The sequence below is a fragment of the Malania oleifera genome, chromosome 10 (genome assembly GCF_029873635.1).
Source record: "Malania oleifera isolate guangnan ecotype guangnan chromosome 10, ASM2987363v1, whole genome shotgun sequence".
NCBI classification, from domain to species: domain Eukaryota; kingdom Viridiplantae; phylum Streptophyta; class Magnoliopsida; order Santalales; family Ximeniaceae; genus Malania; species Malania oleifera.
Genome location: NC_080426.1, coordinates 8,064,106 through 8,084,429, shown reverse-complemented (window position 1 = coordinate 8,084,429; position 20,324 = coordinate 8,064,106). Strand labels below are relative to the sequence as shown.

The following is a 20,324-nucleotide window of genomic DNA, read 5'->3' as shown; positions in this document are numbered from 1 at the left end:
TAGTCTTGCATGTTGGGAACTTAGATCATCTTATACAGATGGAGGGACGAAGGAGGGGCATCGATGGTGCGCTTCACACATTGCCCTGGTAAGGTTCGAGTTGGACATGCACGGGGAGCATGAGATTTATAAATCGTTAAAAGTATAGCACATGAAAGTATTTCTTCTTCTTAAGTTGTGTATAGTCCGTTAATTTTGTTTTGTCTAATGCAGTTTATATGGATGCCCTACACGGATGAGATTTTAAGCCAACATGCCGCCTGCCTATGAGACATGAGGGGACTGTGGGGTGGGGTTGTTGTAGCGCCGAGGCCACTCATTGGCTTTCTATTAGTGAGTGGTATCTCCCCGATCGAGTCAGGAAAGTTAGGGTTTTTTCGAAAGGGCATTCCCGCCCTATTTATGACTGCGAGGGATAGATATGTTGGGGACGATCTCCACGGCATGGATGGAGCGGTCGAGGAGGGGGTCACAAGCGGTCGAGACGCATGCGATATTCGTTATGCGTGGGTAGCTGGGCATCGGCGGGGACTACATCGTACGAGGAGTGGGCAGAGCCAGTCGAATGTGTAGAGACCCATAATTCAATGGTATAGGGTCTATTACACGCCGCTTCGGTCGACAGGACCGCAGCTGTATATTTGAGCCTCGTAGAAGTTATGTCCAAACTCATTTATATATATTGACTGTTCCGATTGAAATGCTGTTAATAAAATAGTTAATATCCTGAGGCTAGCATAGTCATTGAGGCAGAGCAGATCTCGTCGGATCCTGCGATCCACCGATTGATGAGTGCTGCACTGGACCTTGTCCACGAGGACGGTCGACGGATCCCAAAACGAGGAGGTCGACCTGATGTACCAGCATGAGGAGGTCGAACTGATGTACCAGCACGAGGAGGTTGACCAGCTCCAGTACGAGGAGGACGACATGCCTCCTCTAGTCATCCAGGGACTCCCATGTCCTCCCCACCAGTCGTACAGGCCGAGTACTTGTTTGGCCTGTCAGCGCCTTATGCGCCTTCCACTGCAACTCATATTGCCGGACCATCGAGTAGACCGACTGATGCCCCATCTGACTCTGCTGCTACCCCATCCATGTCATTTTTATTGGACGATCTTTTTAATGGGGTGGAGGTCGATGCACCCCCTAGGCCGCCTCGTTCTCGTCCCGAGACATCGTATCATTTCTCACCGCGTGCGCTCCGCATGGCTGATGATGATGATGCAGCACCTCTTTGGGGAGAGGATTCACATCCAGCACGACGGGCTAAGACGCCTAATGATGCTGACGAGCAGGGAGAGGGTAGACGCAGATGGCAGCCACCACGACCCCGGAGACGACCTCGCTGCGGCACGGAGTAGTTTAGCATTACTTTAATTGCATTTTATTTGTATGTATATCATTGATTGTTTTGATTTCATTTGTATATAGTTAATTATTTTTTTTTATTCTTTTGTATATATCATTTAATAATTCGTATCTCTAAAGAATTCAATATTGCAAAATCTAAAAAATGACACATAATTCGTATCGTCTAAATTTGCATGTCTAGTTAAGTTAATTCCTTAAATTCAATTTCATAAACACAAAACTGAAATCGAACCAAAATATTTGATTTACTAATTTTTTTAATTATAACCCAAATCGAATGGTGTAAAAAATGAATTGGTATAGTTAGGTTCGGTGTAGTTCGATCGGTTTCATGGCTTTCGATTGATTTCGTTATTCCCCTAAGAGCGTGAGTCGACTATGTTGTCCAAGCTAAATTTGTCCATCATGGCCGAAAGTTCAATTTTATACTAATTGTATTTCTTTCCTTTCTTGATCCATGAGCCCCATTGGGCTTGAACGAATCGATAAGTGATAATCCATCCCTTATCTTAATGAAGATGAGCATTGAGAGTGCTTAAGCAAAGTTTGTGATGATTGTGTTCATCTAATATGTTTAAATTTTTATAATTGAGATTTTAATGATTAGATATTAAATTAAAGTTTCAAATTAAAGGTTATGTAGACACTTTATTTTGTCTGGGGCTTATATAAAAAAAATTAGGAAAATTTTATTTTTATTTCTATAAAGTGAGAAAATATAAAAAAAAAATTATAAAATACAATAAAATTGTATCTTTTTTACGTTGAAAATAAATAAACAAAAAAAAAATACATAGAATGAAATAAAGAAAGAAAGACCGGATATTCTAATTCCATGCTTGCCACCCGCACACAAAAATGAATTTCAGTTAGAAAATCATAACTGAAATTAATTAGTTAATTAAGATTGATTGAATAATTTAAATTGATTCATCAACTTAATTAACAAATTAGTTTTAAATTTGATTGATTAATTTAAATTTAATTAGTCAATCAAATTTAAGTTAGGAATAAGGAACATACCTATAAATATAGGCCTTCTGAGGGTAAAAAGGGTGAGTTTTTTTTTTCAATTTTATCTTTATTTTAAAATAATATATTAAATAATATCATATTTGAGAAAATATTTCCCCAAAATGACTCTAGTAATCTCGCTAATCCATCCACTATTTGCATGGCCTTTGCATGGAGTGTTCCCCTCCCTTCTCGGCGTGTTTTTCCTCCTCTGCAACGACCAACGACGACGAGGACTGCCGCTACCAAAGCAAAAAAACCAGCACCAGACCCAGATGGGTCACTCCACAGCAGATCGCTAACTATTGACTCAGGGTCGAAGCCGAGCCCAAATTCTAAAGCATTCAGATCTGCGCATGCCCACTTTACATTTTCTTTTGATTCAAGTAATTTAAATTTATTGAATTATTTGTTAATTAAGAACTGTATTTTTTAATTTTAAGTTTATGTGATAAGAAACTTCACTATCAGGAGAGAAATTATAATATGATATGGAATCGACCTTATACAAGATATTAGAATCGGCCTTGTATAAGAGGTAAATATATATATATATATATATATATATATATATATATATATATATTCAAAAGTAGATTATATTACATATATCTTATATTCTTGTGGTGTACAAAAATATGTCTTTGAAAACATGAAAAAAAAATTAAAATTTTGAAGGACAATAGTTGATATGTTCACGAAAATAAGTTTTTAAAAACTCTTTACGAGATATGAATTTTGCATATTTTGCATCTCACGCTTGGATACAGATAATAAGTAGACAAGCCCTTAGCATTCACAATTTTTTTTTAAAATAATATATATAGTTCTTTTAAAGCATGAATTAATATATGTGTTTTGAAAAACTAATTTTAAATTTTTTCATTTGAAAATTCCCCTTCATTACAAGCGCAAATTAACATTTATTACCTTAAAAAAATGCTTATACATTAATAATTAATTAATTTAGTTATATTAATAATATTTATATCAAAAATAAAAATGATATCCTTGGTACTCCAAAAACAACATTACTAATGTTCATTACTTTTCTCACACAATAAAATGACAAATTTGCACTCTCCTTTTGTTCTTTAGACTTGCTAAATGAAAAAATTAAGAGGTAAAAATAAAAATCAAATGGCAAAATTATTATTTAATAAATTAGAAAAAATTACATGGGCAATCCTCGTAAAAATCATCATTTTTAGATAATTTATTTCTTTAGATAAAATTTAATTAAATTTTAATTTTTAAAGTTATAATTTAAAATTAATTATAACTTTCCCTTTTTACAAATTTAAATAATAAATTTAACTTTGTCTTGCAAAATGTTTAATTGTTAATTTTAAATATTACATCAAATAAACATTTTGCAGCATTATAATTATTAGGCATTTTTATAACTTATTGAAAATTTATTTCTTCTAAATTTATTTTTGTCATACTTAAAGAATTAGTTGGTACAAAGTATCAAGGCATTCAATTCGAAATTTTTTTTCGGTCTCTAATTCACGAGTTTTAAAATATCATTTTATTAAGGACAAATTTTATTATTCCACATGCATTTAATAGTTAACTAACAAAATATTCATTTCGTCAATAAAATTTAATTATACGAAATTTTGTAGTATTTTTTGTAAATTCAGGAGTTAGAATCATATTTTGAAATATTTTTTTGGATTTTATCCAAATTTATATGACAAAATACTTATTTATAATCAATAATTTCTCTTATGTAAATTTTTTGTTTAAATTTATATATTTACAATTTAAAAAATAAAATTTAAGTTAAATCTCGCAGCATGAAGCTGCGAGATTTTGCCTGCACGCTGCCACACGTTCGCTCCTCATTGGCCCTGAGTTTAAATCTTGTTCGTCTGTCTTGAAATCTCGCAGCATGAAGCTGCGAGATTTCGTCTACGCGCTACCACGCGTCCGCTCTTCATTGGCCATCAGTTTAAATTTCGCAGTTTCATGTTGTGAGATTAAGTGAACATTAGTTTGGGAAAAAATTTTCTATTCAGAGTATTATTTTATATTTTATTTCTTGTTAATTATAAAACGAGAAAAAACACTATTTTTCACTGTGCAGAAACATAAACAGTACCGATACTGAACAGAACCTAAGCAAGTCAGTCCAAACTAGAATTTGAAACCAAAATCTTCAATAACAATTAAACAAATAAAATGGAAGACAAGAAATGAAGAATTAGTCTAAGAACATAGTCATATTTATATTCTTTTTGCGCCGCAGGCCTGCCCAAATCTCTTTTTTCTCATGACACCAAAAACAAAATAAATTAAATTAAAACCCCACTTAAAGTCCACACCAATTTCTATTTTTTATTATAAAATTAACTTTAAAAATAAGGATATCCCTTGGCACAGACGTCAGCTGCGATGCCTACTTGGAAACTCTGCACTACTGTGACCTGTCCCCATTTCTACCACTACAAGTGGGTGCAGCCTCTGCAGCTCACAAATAGTAAAATAGTAAAATAGTAAAATACCGCTCTCCTTTTTCTTTACCGTTTCAAAGTTACAGTGGGATTTTAAGTTTTAACCCGCATAAAATTTACCCCACTCCCTCTGCCACTTAATTAATAGGCCATGACGTGGGTACATATAAGGAGCCTCATTTTTATATATTATATAATAGAAAATAATTTATTTAATTATAATTATAATTTATATTGCGCTATATTTTTTTAATAATTAAAAAAATATAGCAATCGAGGTGGGGGCAATGGAGGCAGAGTGGGGGAGGCCCAGGTGCTACAGGCAGGGGGACGCCAAAACCCAAACCCGCACCTCACTATAAATACCAAATCACCACTCCCCCCTACTTTCCCATTAAACCTAGTCCGAGTTATTCGTTAATCAACAGCTTAGCTCTGCTTCTCTCTGTTTTCCACTGTTTTCTCAAAAAGGGTAAAGGCGGAGGAGAGAGAAAGGCCATGGCTTCCGGCAGTGGTGCTGTGACTGCGCCGCGGTTGTGTGTGGAGGAGAAGAGCTACTGGAAGGTGTCGTCGAGGAAGGAAGGGGGATCGAGGAGTGGGCGGTCTTCGATTTCTCCTCTGATCAGGAATAGTGCGAAATCGTCGTCGCAGAGGCAGAGGAGGTGTTCGTTCACCAGGAAATGCGCGAGGTTGGTGAAGGAACAGAGGGCAAGGTTCTACATCATGAGGCGCTGCGTCACCATGCTCCTCTGCTGGCACGACTACCCCGATTCCTGATCCTCGCCGCTCTACATTTCTAGGAGATATTAGCAGAAATTAAACAGAGCAGAAGAGAGAGGAAGAAAAAAGAAGCTACGCGCTGTGAATTTTTAAATCAATGCTATCTTATTTCTCTCTCCCTCTCTCCCCCCCTTTCTCCTTCTCTTTCTGCGGAATCTCGATCTCTTTCGACTGTGAGCTGGAGTCCAAGAAGACGAGGAGGAGGAAGACATAGTACCTGTACAGATTTTGGGTTCTTGTTCTTTTTTTTTTTTCTTTTTTTTTTTTTGAGTTTCAGAATTTTTGTTTTCTGGTTCCGAATCTCCATTGAAGGGGACGGATTCCTGAGTCCTGATGATGTTACCGTTGCCATTGAAATCTAAGAACAGAAGAATTAATATGAAAGTGAATCAAATATATATATATAATAATGCCTCTGCCTCATTCTCGAGTAATTGTTTCTTCGATCTTGTTCTGGGTTTTGTAGCATTTATGTTCTCCGATGCGATGATTTAAGTGACGGGCTCTTTCACTCTTCTTCAGATCTCACTTCTCTCTCTCTCTGGGTGAGATTCCATTCAACCATAACAGTTGCAGTAGTCTGTGCATCCGGTGTCCTTGACTGACACAGATATTATTTTAATTTCATTAAATTAATCCTCTTAGTGCTTCAGCAGAATCATGAAGTGTGAAAATATACAAAAATAAATAAATAAATAAATATACAGGCACACACGGAAAGGGGAAGAACCTCTTCTTCTGATAATTTTTAAGATGAAAATTTAGCAATCTGTGATTTTCATTTGGGATGGTTTCCAGTTTTAACATTACTGAAAGAAGTGAGACGGAAATAGCTGTCTAGTTACTAAACTTTAATATATAAAAACCAAATTCACCATTGAGATTCATAAATTTGATTTCTGTAATTTCAGTCTTCTAAAGTCTAAATCCACAAAAACGATTGAAGAAAAAAATAATAATAATTTTTTTAATAAAAAATCATCATGATTAGTGCCATTATCATTATTAATAATTATGCTAAAACTAAAAATAGTAAAAGCTCCCACTTGGATGCCGTCACTTCCAGGCGGAATTCCCTGGAGAAGTAATTGGGCACGACCATCGATGCGCCTCATGTACCTCCCTTCCCCTCGAAATGACCAATTTGCCCCCCACTCCACTTCACTCCCCCTTTGACCGGTGTACGGAGCACTTTGACCCCCGATCCCGCGCAGGGGCAATTCCGAGAACTCGCAATCTCGTCGGTTCATAAAACACATAAACTATGCTCGCGCATGAAATGAAGCGAAGAAAGGACAGTGGCATAATCAGTAAGAACGTGGCGTGGCGGGTGGGAGTGAGTAAATATGGGCTGCTTCCGGGGGTGTTTCCGTCCACAAAAATCTTATCGCTGTAGAAGCTTGTGCTTCATTGTGGTGTGGGCTGTGAGCCTGCGAGGGCATCATTGGGGCCTGCCCCTTAATTACTCTAATAATATAGAATATAATATAATATAATTGAAATAACACAATCTTTTGTGATGCGATTCAAATAAAATATTAAAATCTTAATTTTGGAATAAAATAAAGTGGGCATAATTGGCTTTGGGAATGGTTCACAGTTCACAGTTCACACATAAGTTTTTACTTTTTACAGTTTACAACTTTTTACATGATTTTTGTTTTTGTTTTTGTTTTTGTTTTAATCTTGGGAATTTATTTTTTACTTTACTGTATTTGAAAGTATAAAAAGTTAATAATTGTATTTATCATGCCAATTTTGACAAAAAAAGTAATTTTATATTATTTTATATTTTTATTCAATTTTAAATTGAAAACTTAAGTCTGTTAACCTAATATTTACACTTTATTATCTATAAGTATACCATTTTTGTTGATTATTCGTTTATGAAAGTACTATAAATTTAAACGGTTTAGTTTGACATTTTATTAATTTTTACTTTTAAAATAAAAAATATATATTTTAAAAAGTCAAATAGTCATAAAGATATTTTCATTTATCCTTTAATTTAAGTCAATCAACCAATTTGTAACGCCCCGAACCCGCCTCGTGAGACTCGGGTGCCACGTCATTCATTTTTCTATACCTGTTATTCCATTTATAATTACGTAGTGAAAAATATAATTACAATTCTCAATCAGTATATACCAAAGTTTTCTACATCTATTTACATTCCAACATAATTCATATAATCCAGCTGTATTCATATATAAACATACTCCAAAAAACATAAACCACAACTCTCAGTATTCGCATTCATCCATTTCTCAGATGACTTAAAACATTAAATATAAATTTATACATCCCAAAATATCATCAAGTTTATACCCTTTTTCTTTTCTTTATTTAACTCAAAAATGTTATATTAACCTTGAGCTCTCTAAACTCGATCCCGTGGAGGTCTTGAAAAAAAATAATTTGTATTCGGGTGAAACACATCTCAATAAGAAAATAAACAATATATATATATATATATATATATATATAAAAGTTTACAGTTCATATAAAAGTTTACCAACGAAGGCTCCCGAGAGGGAAATCTACCCGTACATACAAGTAGTTTCTCTCTGCCCTGATACGTTATTACTCTACTCGGTATCTGTAATCTTTCTATATACATCTTTTCATGTTCTCAACAGTTTATATTACATAGTATATTTTCATAGTTCACATTTACATACTCATAAAAAGTTACGTGGATCTCATGTAAAGTCCAACCTACGTGGATCTCATGTATAGTCCAACCTACGTGGGTCTCATGTAAAGTCCACATCACGTGGGTCTCATGTCATATACATCATCTGCAACGGTCCATATTGTGTGGATCTCGTGTAAAGTCTACATCATGTGGATCACATGTCATATACATCATCTACAACAGTCCACATTGTGTGGATCTCGTGTAAAGTCTACATCACGTGAATCTCATGTCATATCCAATAATACACATGCAATACATATTTTTATCACATTTCAGTATTCCTAACATCTCATAAATATACATATCATAATTCATCACATATTTTCCATTTTACTCATGTCACACAATTTAGCAATATATTTCAAATATATTTTGTAAAATAAGTCAACCCTCATTTATTATTTTTATACTGAAATTATACCTTTAATTTCTTACGTAGTTATCCTGAAAAATCTTTCACTTTCATCGGTCTATTTTCACAAATACATAACTAATAAAGCAACCTTAGGCTAAAAAATCATAATTTAAATGATTGACATTTATATATATATATATATATATATATATATATTAAACTAGATTTTTATGAATTAATTGAAATATGATGTATGTTATGAATATACATGTAAATGTTTTTATATGGGTTAAAATGTCAACCGTTTAAATTATGCTCCTTACCTGTTTTCTTGAACTACGCCAATAGGAATCCCCAAAAGATGCCTGTGATGCTCACCCAGACCCTGGTTCCAAAATCCTAATTTAAATTAAATAAATCTCAAATAAACTACTATTTCTACATTTTCTCAACTTATAAACCTAAATAAACCTTTAAAAACCCAAAACTGAGAATCTTAACCCTTACTTCAACTTAGAAGCTTTTCCCGAAAAGTCTAGTTTAGAAAACTACTCCGCTAGATGTGTAGAGAATCATCCCTAGAACATCGTAGCGGTCTCCGATTGTTGATTCGGGCTAAATTCGGGTCGAAAAGTTAGAAAGAAGGCAGAGAGACTTCTAGAGAGAGAAACAAACAAAGGAAAATGAATTTCCTTCACCAAGAAGTTTCCCCACCCCTTTTATACACGTTGCTGCCATGTGGCCTCGTCGATGAGTCACAGAAGGTACTTCGTTGATAAGAAGATTCATTCGTCGACGAGTCTTAAAACTTGAAATTTGCTCATTCGAGATCTTCTTGTCGACGAGGAATGAACTTCGTCGATGATCTTTAGTAGAACACTCGTCAACGAGAACATAGAACTCGTCAACGAGATCTGTTGTTCCCTTCTTTCAAAATTTTCTCTTTTCCCTTTATTCCTTATTTATCTTTTTCATCTATTATTTTCCTAATTATTTACTCTTTAAAATTTTCTGGGTCGTTACACGATTTATTAGATTAGGATTGTATTTTTAAGCTTTCAAACATATTTATCAAATTTTTTTAACAAGTCATATGTTTGCATGTATTATTTCATCGCTTTAATTTATATCAACGTATAATTCATGCACACAATTATGTGTGCATAACACTTTTAATTGTGATAATGATAATAATCTTATATTATCTCCTTCTCAGTATGACATAAATACATTAAATTATAGCAAAATGGCATATTAGATTCATTGAATGAACTCAATTACTAGTTTATGAATCCTAACTATATGCACAAATTAAAACTTACAGAACATTGTGAAGACTATTTGAATGATCAGGTTTTTTGCATGTACTTTTAAATTTAAGGCTCAAAATTAGTGCTTCTAAATATAATTTTTATATTTTTTCCACTACAGAAAGATACTTTTACTTAATTAATAGATTAGATTGATGGTCATGTATTTTTTACTTTTAAAAGCATATAAAGTACTTTAAATCGAAGTAGTTTAATTTAGTTTGATATTTTATTAGTTTTTAACTTTCAAAACTAGCAAGGTTACCTTAAAAAGTCAAACATTGAGTCAAATATGTTTTGGTGCATGTTCTATTAAAAATTGAGCATGATACATATGCTCATGAGTTTTTTTTTTTGTATGAATATTTTTACACAATTATGATTGTAATTTTAGAATGAAGGCGTGTTTATTAGCAATCCACAGGTTCTCACACATGTTTTACATTTCTAATCCTCCACCATTTTATTCTATTTTAGACGATTTGTAAACGCAAAAACCACATATACTCCACTTCTTATGATGATAGTGATGACAATGCCTTTACATTTGTTTTCTTAACTTAAATAATAGCAAATTCATGGAATGAATTTGACTAATTGATTATGAGTCCTAATAATATGTTCTAATGTAAATCCTTGTGACTTTTTTTTTGACTGATCAAACATTGTAACAAAATATTTGCAGTTCACTATTTCTTCACCTTCTCAATTTACTTATTAGTGTATTGGGAGTATAGAATTTGAACTTTAAATTTAAATTTGTGCAAAATTAGACAAAAAATAATATATAGTTAAATAAATACAACTTAGATAATTTTAAATTTTGGATTTGAAATTCACATGTAGCACAGTGTTTACAATTTACCTACTCAAAATGTATAATTTTGTTGACTTTTACATTTTAGTTGATAATTACTAATTTTAACTTTCAAAAGTAATGAAAGTACTTTAATTTTGAATAGTTTAATTTAATATTTATTTCTTTCTTTCTTTCTTTTTTAAAATTTAAAAAATATTCTAAAAGTCAAACCCAACTCGTAAGTTTCACTATATCCTTTTAAAGTCAATGGCCACATATATCCTAATAAGATGCTTTTTTTTCTTTTTGAATATTTTTGTTGGTTTAGGACTGTAATTTCAAATTTTAGACATATTTCTCATGTTCCCATATTTTTCACCTCCCTAATTATCATCAACTTATTTTGTTAAATAGCATAATGAGAATAATAAATTTATGTTTTATAATATAAAAATGCATTAAATTATAGTAAGCTAGTATATTACAACCATTCGATAATATCATAAGCCTTTGGATGGTCTATTGTTGGGTCTAATACTATTTTGTTCTATATATTTTTCTTTTCATTCATTCTTTTTCTTTTCTCGACATCTTCATCTACATTTTAAAATGACTTTCAAAATTTAAGCATTTTAATTTGGTTATCTCTCTCTCTCTCTCTCTCTCTCTAAAATTCATTATTTTCACTTTTGGGTAAATGAGTGTGATTCAAAGTGATAATTCACTCTAAACGATGGGTTTGAGATCAATCGAATTGATTTTAGTAGATTAATTTATTTAATTAATGTAACTCTTCATTTTTTAGGTATATCTATTTCACTTACCTATCCTCACTAAGATTCTCATCCTCTTTTTTTTTTTAAGCTAAGCTACTCATGATAATCTTTCTTCTTTAGATTTAATGGTGTAAGGTAACATCTTGTGTAGTAGTTGACCACATTAAGAGTGCACTTGTTGCATAAAATAGGAACCAAAAACAAAACAAAAAAGTGCATATTATACATATAACACGGTTGTTTCACTTTTACTGACAAAAAAAAAAAAATGCCTAGTTGGTATTTAGAAAATTGTAATTATAATTATAATCTATTGAGTGTTTTTTTATTATGCCATGAAATGAAAATTTTTGCACTGATTTTAAATTAAGACACAATCCGGACTCCACTATACACTCATGTCATAAAGTTTGTTTTTCTTTTTTTTGTTTGACTTGTAATTAAGTGGGTTCTATGTATTTAAACTTGTAAACCCACCCTTCCCCTCCAAAATTTATTGTTGATTTATATTGTCCTAATTTCTTCTTCCTTTTTTTTTTTTTTTTGTTTTATTTATATATTTTTCCTCTTCATTACTATGCTGCTAGGGACGACTTTCTTGAAACTCCTTATACTAGGGACACTACTTGGATACCGTGAATAAATAAGTGCGAGGAGTTCCCTAGGATTTCTTTGTACATACACTAGGTAAGACATGACCCATTCATTTCAAGAAGAACATAAACATATAAAATGATTCGGCATATTAAAAAATGAGAGATATTTCATTTATAATTAGAATAGAGAGATGATAGAAATGAGACAAGCTATCCTAGTATGTTGGAGAATCATACTCTCGATCTCTTCCCCTTCTCTTCCTAAAAATCATTTGCCCCTTATAACTTGTATTTGTTTGTATATATATATATATTTTAAAGGAAAGGGGTAAAACAAGCTGTTTGATAAGAAAAGTAGGACAAAAATTAACCTAATGTCTTGTCCCTTACCTTCCCTCCACCCCCCAAAAGAAAAACCAAGGCAAATTAGATTCCAAAACCAAAATATTTGAACACCATTGAGTATCATCATTCATTGTGTGACCCAAAATATCCATTTATGGCATGCCCAATTCTCTTCACTTTTTTCCATACACATGCCAAAAAAATGATTGAAGGAAAAAAAAAAAGAAGAAGCATATATGATCGCCCTCCTTTGAAAACCTTTCAATTACTACCCTTGATTGGTCCACAACATACACAACCAATTACACACAAGCCTGCTTGGACCATCCTTTCACTTTAAGATATCAAAATCCTTTTTAAGTCACACTTACGGCTTGTGATCTCCATATTCCGGTGTTAATTTACGATAAAGTTGGATTAGAATTAATCAAACTCCATTGTCTTCACCCTTACTAATTAAATATCATTTTTTTCTGTCACTTTCCCGGGATTTCCCATGATTCATCGGGTCAAACCACAAGATCTGGTTGCCGGAATATTTTCTTTCTTCTGCTTTGTTTGGTTTTTATAAACTTTATCTTTATGATCTTTATCACGCCCAATTAGACCCTGGCCTGGGTTTGAACGGTAATGATTAGGATTTTGGTGGACGTGCCAAATGGAGGCTCCAAGTTATGCAAAAAAAAAAAAATGGGCAAAAAAGCCATACCCGGATCCGGCGCAGGATACCACGAATCCTAGCCCCAACTTTTCCCCACTAATCACCAAAAATCTTTGCTTAATCATTTGGGCACTCACCCTCTCTCTTATAATATTACTTCATATATTCTCCTTTTTTGACTTTCCTCCTCAACCTCTCCTTTCCCTCTTCTATTTTTTTTGCCTTTTGGATTGATCATATTCACCTTCTTCATGCCTTTATTTGTTAATAATAATAATAAAACTTGTAATTTTTTCTTTTTTTCTTTTTAAGATTGATGAAATTGCGTGTTACTAAATTTATAATTGGTTTACTTCTTTGAGATTAACATCACCTAACTGCTATATAAATGAAACCTATTAGAACAATTACATTTAAATCTATACAACAATATCATATTACTTTGTTTATTTTTATTGGGTACATTGAATTAAAACAAAAAAATTTTAAGATATGTGCATTAATTTTAGAGTCATTCTAAAAAATATGTAATCATACAATCAATCAAAAAGCGTATAATGCTTTCTTTTACCTAATCACATGTTTTCGCAATTTCACAAATATTGAAATCATCCTAATTAGGGTGGGGGGGGGGGGGAAGCAAAGCTCTTTCATTACTATTTTTTTTTTTTTTTTACTATATAGGAACTCCAGCTACCAACGAGTCATTTGTACCCCCTGATGCGGTACTAAACCTACGTATCAGCATCCTCCGTCCCCAAGTCCCGTTGATCAGGATAAAGTCTGGATGCGGACACGGTTTCTGCGCATCAATTGGACGTTCGGTCAACCCGACTCCCGGAACATATCTCCATTACCATTCACGGTCCCCGCTGGCTCATAGAGCGAATTCTCACCATTCACGGTAGCAAATTAATTAGTTGATGTTTTGTTATTTCAATGGACAATAGAATTATTAAGAGAAGCCAAAAAATATACAATGTTGTCAAAAAATAAAATAAAAATTTATAGTCATAGTCAGTTCAACCCACATTCTAAAAATCCTTTATTTCTTACAAATGACTTAAAGTAAGAAGCAAAATGGATATAAATTTAAGACATATATATATATAAAACTGTGATTGATGTGATAGTTTGTATATTTCCTTTTTGTAGATGAGATTTGATTTGGTAGGCTTTATTAATAAATCATTTTGAATTAATTTTAGGGATAACTTCAATATATATGACAATTATCTCTATCTCAATCATAATTATCGGTAGCCGCCCCTTTAGATTTGAGAGAGAGAGATTTGTTTTATAGTCTTTTTGACTTTCTTATAAAAAATGTCCTTTTTTTCTCTTTTTAATTATCTTTACCTTCTTCTTTTTTTAAATAATTTTCTTGAAATATTAAAATTGAAGCAGATATTTTGAAATTTTTTTTTAAATTAAAAAGTTAGTAATCGTTGATAAAATTGTGTACTTCAATATATTTCATCAATTTACTCTTATTCTTAACTTATCAAAGCAGTTCCATGTCCATGCTACAACTCAGCCCCATCCTACATCAGTTTGGGTACACCTTATGTGATGATAGTTTAGGAAATTTACAAAATAACTTCATTCACAACTGAGATGTCTTTGTATCATTATGTAATTGCACAATTTGTTTAGCTAGTTGTTAGAATATTTTTTTGTTGTTATAATCTGTTTTTAACTTTTCCTTGTATAAATAAACAATATCGTGTACAATTCCCATACACAGAAAATTAATATAGTTCAGAGCATTTCTGCAGCAGCTTCTTGCCCTTTTCTTTCTCTGTTATTCTTACATGGTATCAGAGCAAGGTTCAGCGTAAAAACCTTTTCTTTTAATGGCTGCTGAAGCTCCCAAGTCATCCAAATCTCCTTTTCTGGATTTCTCCAACTCGACCAACCGTTACTAACTTGACCATGGAGATAATCCATCTCTTCCCTTAGTCCCTGACCTCCTCACTCTGATAACTACACTACTTGGTCGAGAGCCATGTGCAGAGCTCTTCGTGTAAAAAAAAATAAGCTCAATTTCATCAATGACACCTTTTCTCAACCAAGTTCCACTTCAGATCCACTTTTTGATGTATGAGAGTGATGCAATGATTTGGTGGTTTCCTGGTTGCATAACTCCACAAATCCATCTCTCAAATCCAGCATTGCTTTGGTGGACGATGTTGCTTAGGTCTGGAAAGAACTCCAAGAATGATTCACTCAATCAAATGGTCATCACATTTTTCAACTCAAAAAGGCATTAACAGGTCTCACCCAGGAAAAATGACCCTGTTTCTGTTTATTTTGGCAAATTGAAGACTCTATGGGATGAGCTTCTTCCGTATCATCCCTTACCTGACTCTACTTGTGGCAAATTGACTGTTCTTCTTGATCAATATCAAAGGGATTGTGTAATCCAATTTCTTATGGGCCTTAATGATTCATTCAATGCCATCCGTGATTAGATTATGATCTTGGATCCATTACCTCCCATAAACAAGGTTTTTTCTATGGTTCAACAACAGGAACTACAACATCTCATGGTACCTAATCTTCCCTCTACTGAGTCCATGACACTCGTTGTTAATCGATCTTATTCTTCATATAAAACCTCTCATAAATCTTCCAAATCATCCAAACATGACAGACCATTTTGTACCTATTGCAAAATTCAAGGCCACACTCTTAATGTTTGCTTCAAAGCTGGAAATGCTTAACCCCCAACCTGCATCCACTGTCATATGACAAGACATATTGCCGCAAAGTGCTATAAACTGCATGGGTATCCACCAGGCCACAAGTTTCATGGCAAACCCACGCAGTATAATCCATCTGCTAACATGTCTTCTCTTGACCCAGTAGAAGAAATCTCAGATGACAAGATGACCTTCACCAAAACTCAATACCAGCAGTTGTTGCAGCCTACTGAGATTTCCATTGCTATGCATTAAGTCAACAATGCCCAGGCAGATTGTTCACACCCACCCACCATGAATGGTATCTCTTCATTTTCACACACTCCTTGGTTAATTGACACAGGAGCTACAGATCACATGATATGCAACACTTCCTTCTTTTCTTCAATAACATCTTCTATTTCATTTGTTGTTAAGCTACCTAATGGTCAAACTGTAACGACCTGCTTAATTGATTGATTTTTTTTCATAATAACAATTAACATACTCTGATACCATCGTGTTAACTTAAGCAGCGAAAAGCAGAATCATATAAACATAACTTAAACCATTACATTCAATACCAGAGTTCTGAAATGTTTTGCAAAATATACAACATAACCGTATCCCCAAAAATTGCCCTCAACTAGTTAGGGTAATACAAAAATGCTCTCAAAAATGATACTCACTCTCTGTTAGGGCACTACTGAAGCCCTTCTATTTGCGAGCCTGATCTGCTCGCTTACCTGAATCACCTGAAAAATATATCAACACTGGGATGAGCCAACGATCAGTAAGAGAAAATATGTTATTACTGGTGTATGGCAAATGAGCTACTACATATCATGAAATCTGTTCCATATAAACATGAATAACTGAGTACAAAAGTACAGTACAAATAATGAAACACCACCCCTTTTCCCTATTGCTTAACATATCAGTATTATGATTATAATTCAAAATACTTCTAGTGTATATAGTAGGATCCTTATTTCTGTAAATCAATACGTAAGTAACAGTAACTGAAACTGTTCCCTGTGGCTATCTATGTCATGACATGCCCCTCATGACGAGGTTATGTGGCCCGTATGCTGGATTTACCCTGGCTGGCCAACCAGGAATAAATCATTGAACTTCGTCAGTCGACTTGCCCACCTCAACCCATATCTAGATGGGGAGTCTAACCTCTTCAAGGGCCTAGGTGATCGACCGTACCACGTATATCTGAATAGGTGGTTGCACTTATTTAGTAACATAGTATCTGTAGCAACGGTACCGTGCTCTGTAACTGCAAGTCCAACAAGGTTTGATATCGTATAATATATTTCTATATACATGTCTATCTGATTTACCATGATTCTGAAGTACTGAAATAACCATGATGCTGCATAATGTACTGAGGTCTGAATAATCATAACATGGAACTACATATTCGTAATACTAGAATTTGCATAATCATGGTACTAAGATTCATATAATCATGATACTAAAATCTGTAAAATCATGGTACTGAAGTTCACATAATCATAATACACAAATCCGTAAAATCAAGGTACTGAAATTCATAAAAATCATGAACCTAGCATTCGTAAAACATATCCCCGTACTACATACATATTCACAAGCCACACCATACTTTAATACATAATTTTTCGTAAATAAATAAACTATATAATATTTAGAAATATCCTAGCATAGCATATTTCCCTTACCTGACTAGTGGAAAACCCTAGGGAATACAAGCCTAACACCCGCAGGGCCTCCTACAAAACACCCTGAAACCAATATTTTCTAGAACTAAACATCAGTATTTTTCTGTCTATATCATTTCCAATAACTACCATAAGGCCAAAAGGAGACTAAAAGGCCTTACCCTGAATTTAGGATGATTTCCAACTTCGATTTCCCAACGATCCGCTCCGATAGATGCGTAGAGAACTCCGCCAGGAGTGTCGTGGTAGCTTCGGATCGTTGATCCGGAGACTAGTGGGGCTGAAAATGAAGAGAGAATGGGAGAGAGAGTCGTAGGGGAGAGAGAGGAGAGAGAGAGCGGCGAAAGAAATGTGATAAAATCCCGGGTTTCCACTATTTATAGGGTCAGGTTCGTCGACGAGGCCCTGTGTTCGTCGACGAAATTCAGAGCAGCCCGAACCGCCTCTCAGTATTTTCTCGTCGACGAAGCCTTGTGTTCGTCAACGAAATTCTGAAGACTTTCGTTGACGAGACCCTGTGTTCGTCGACGAAGCTGAGCAAAAATTCTGAAGATCTTCGTCGACGAGACCCTGTGTTCGTCGATGAAGCTGAGCAATTTCCTTGAAATTATTATTATTTAATATTATCTCCAAAATACAATGTCGTCGACGAACGTGGAAGTCTACAGCCTCCTTCTGTTTTTGTTTCTATTTTCTCTCCCTCTAATATTTAAAATGCCATTATTCTTCGGGTCACTACACAAACAGCTCCTAGCTCCTGTTTCCCACATTGGTACTATCCGTATCAACCCAAAATTAACCTTACACAATGTTTTATGTGTTTCTTCATTTCATTTCAATTTGGTTTCTATCAAACAGCTAATCAATTCTTTCTCTTATTGTGTTCTTTTCCTTTCCCAACTTTGTTTTATTCAGGACCTTTTGTCATGGACCACGATTGGCATGCGTGAGATGAAAACTTGAATTTACAATTTGATTACTGCTCTAGTCCCTCGTGCAACTCTTTCCGACCACTTTTCTATTTCATAAAACCATTTCTATTTCAGCAATTTCCAAAGATGTGAATCTGATTTCTAATCCCTGGCATTGTCGATTGGGTCATACTCCCCCCTCAAAGCTACATGTAATCAAAGATCCTTGCATTAGTAATCATATTTTCACTAATTCTGATAAGAATCCATGTCTTATTTGTCCACTTGCAAAGCATCATCATCTCTTATTCCCTGATAGTACTCACCTAGGCCTGGCAAAACGGGCGGGCGGGTCGGGTTTGGGCGGGTCACTAACGGGTCAGGTCATAAATGGGTCGGTTCATTAACGGGTCGATGTTAAATGGATCACACACATGCTAACCCTAACCGGCTCATTTAATAAACGGGCGGGTAACGGGTCACCCGTTTAAAAAATATGATTTTTTTATTTTAAAATTTTTAAAAATTTCATATAAAATGATATTTTTTAAAAAAAAACAACTGCATTTTATTTATTAATTTCTAAATAAAAAGAACATAAAATGTAAAAAAAAATACATCCCTTTAATGATACAATTTTTAAAACATGTGAAATTAAAAAAAACACACACACAGCACTGGCAAGTCCGCTGTGGTTCGTGAAGCCTGGAGGAGACTTGGAGACGACGACGACGACTCAAGGTGGAGTGGATCGATTGCAAGCTCCCAGCACTGGCAGGTCCGGCAACTCGGCAAGTAGCAGCGCACCAGAGGAGAGGAGAGGACAGGTCATGGCCGTCCGGCACGTTGTAGGCTTGCAGGGCACCAAATCCAAAGGAGAGGAGAGGAAGAGGCTGAGAGCCGCGGCGCGGGTTAGAGACCTAGAGCCCTTAGGGTTTTTTTTTGTGTTGACTAACTGAGTCTCTTGAGACTCTGAAAATTACTGAAGCCAGGCCCTGAAGGCATGTGCCGTGTCTGTGTGCCGTGTGCGTGACTGCGTGAGTGAGTCGTGAGTCGCGACTGTGAAGCTGGAGCGGCACCTGGACTCTGGAGTGAAGAGTGGAGGCTGGAAATGGAATTATGCATTAAGGCAAGGATCCAAAATAACGGGTCACCCGTCGGGTGACCCGCCCAAACCAGAGAAACCCATTTATAAACGGGTTAACCCGTGACCCGCCCAAATATTAAACGGGTTAATTTCTTTAAACCCGAACCCATTTTAAACGGGCAGATCTGGATGACCCAACGGGTCATAACCTAACCCGTTTTGCCAGGCCTATACTCACCAGAGTACAACTCTTTTCTAACTCATACATTGTGATATATGGGGACCTCATTCCATTACGGCATATGATGGTACCAAATATTTTTTAACAATCATTGATGACTGTTCTCGGTGTACTTGGATATATTTGCTTAAATTCAAATCTGATGCCAGGAAATGTATTGAGGCTTTTGCAATCTGGTTGACACTCAATTTCACACCAAAGTTCAAATCATTCGTAGTGATAATGGTCTTGAATTTCAAATGACTGAATTCTTCAACAACTGAGGCATTATTCATCAACAAATTTGTGTGGAAACTCCACAACAAAATGGAAAGGTTGAACGTCAACAACATCACTTATTAAACATTGCCCGAGCCTTAAGATTTCAATCCAACCTCCCTCTCTTGTATTGGATAGATTGCATCCTTACAGCTGCTTACATTATTAATCACATTCCTAGTCCATTACTTTCAAATAAAACACCATTTGAGCTCTTGTTTAACAAGCTTCCAACATACTCTCACATGAAAGTATTCG

The 20,324-nt window shown here is 34.5% G+C and overlaps 1 protein-coding gene across 1 annotated transcript; it reads left to right on the top strand.

Annotated features, from left to right (window-relative positions):
- The first annotated feature begins 5,245 nt into the window (after positions 1 to 5,245).
- Positions 5,246 to 6,014, top strand: LOC131165297 (small polypeptide DEVIL 11-like). The gene has a single exon (XM_058122951.1). It carries the CDS (start codon positions 5,349 to 5,351, stop codon positions 5,625 to 5,627), a length of 279 nt encoding a protein of 92 aa, XP_057978934.1. The 5' UTR covers positions 5,246 to 5,348; the 3' UTR covers positions 5,628 to 6,014.
- The last annotated feature ends 14,310 nt before the right edge of the window (positions 6,015 to 20,324 follow it).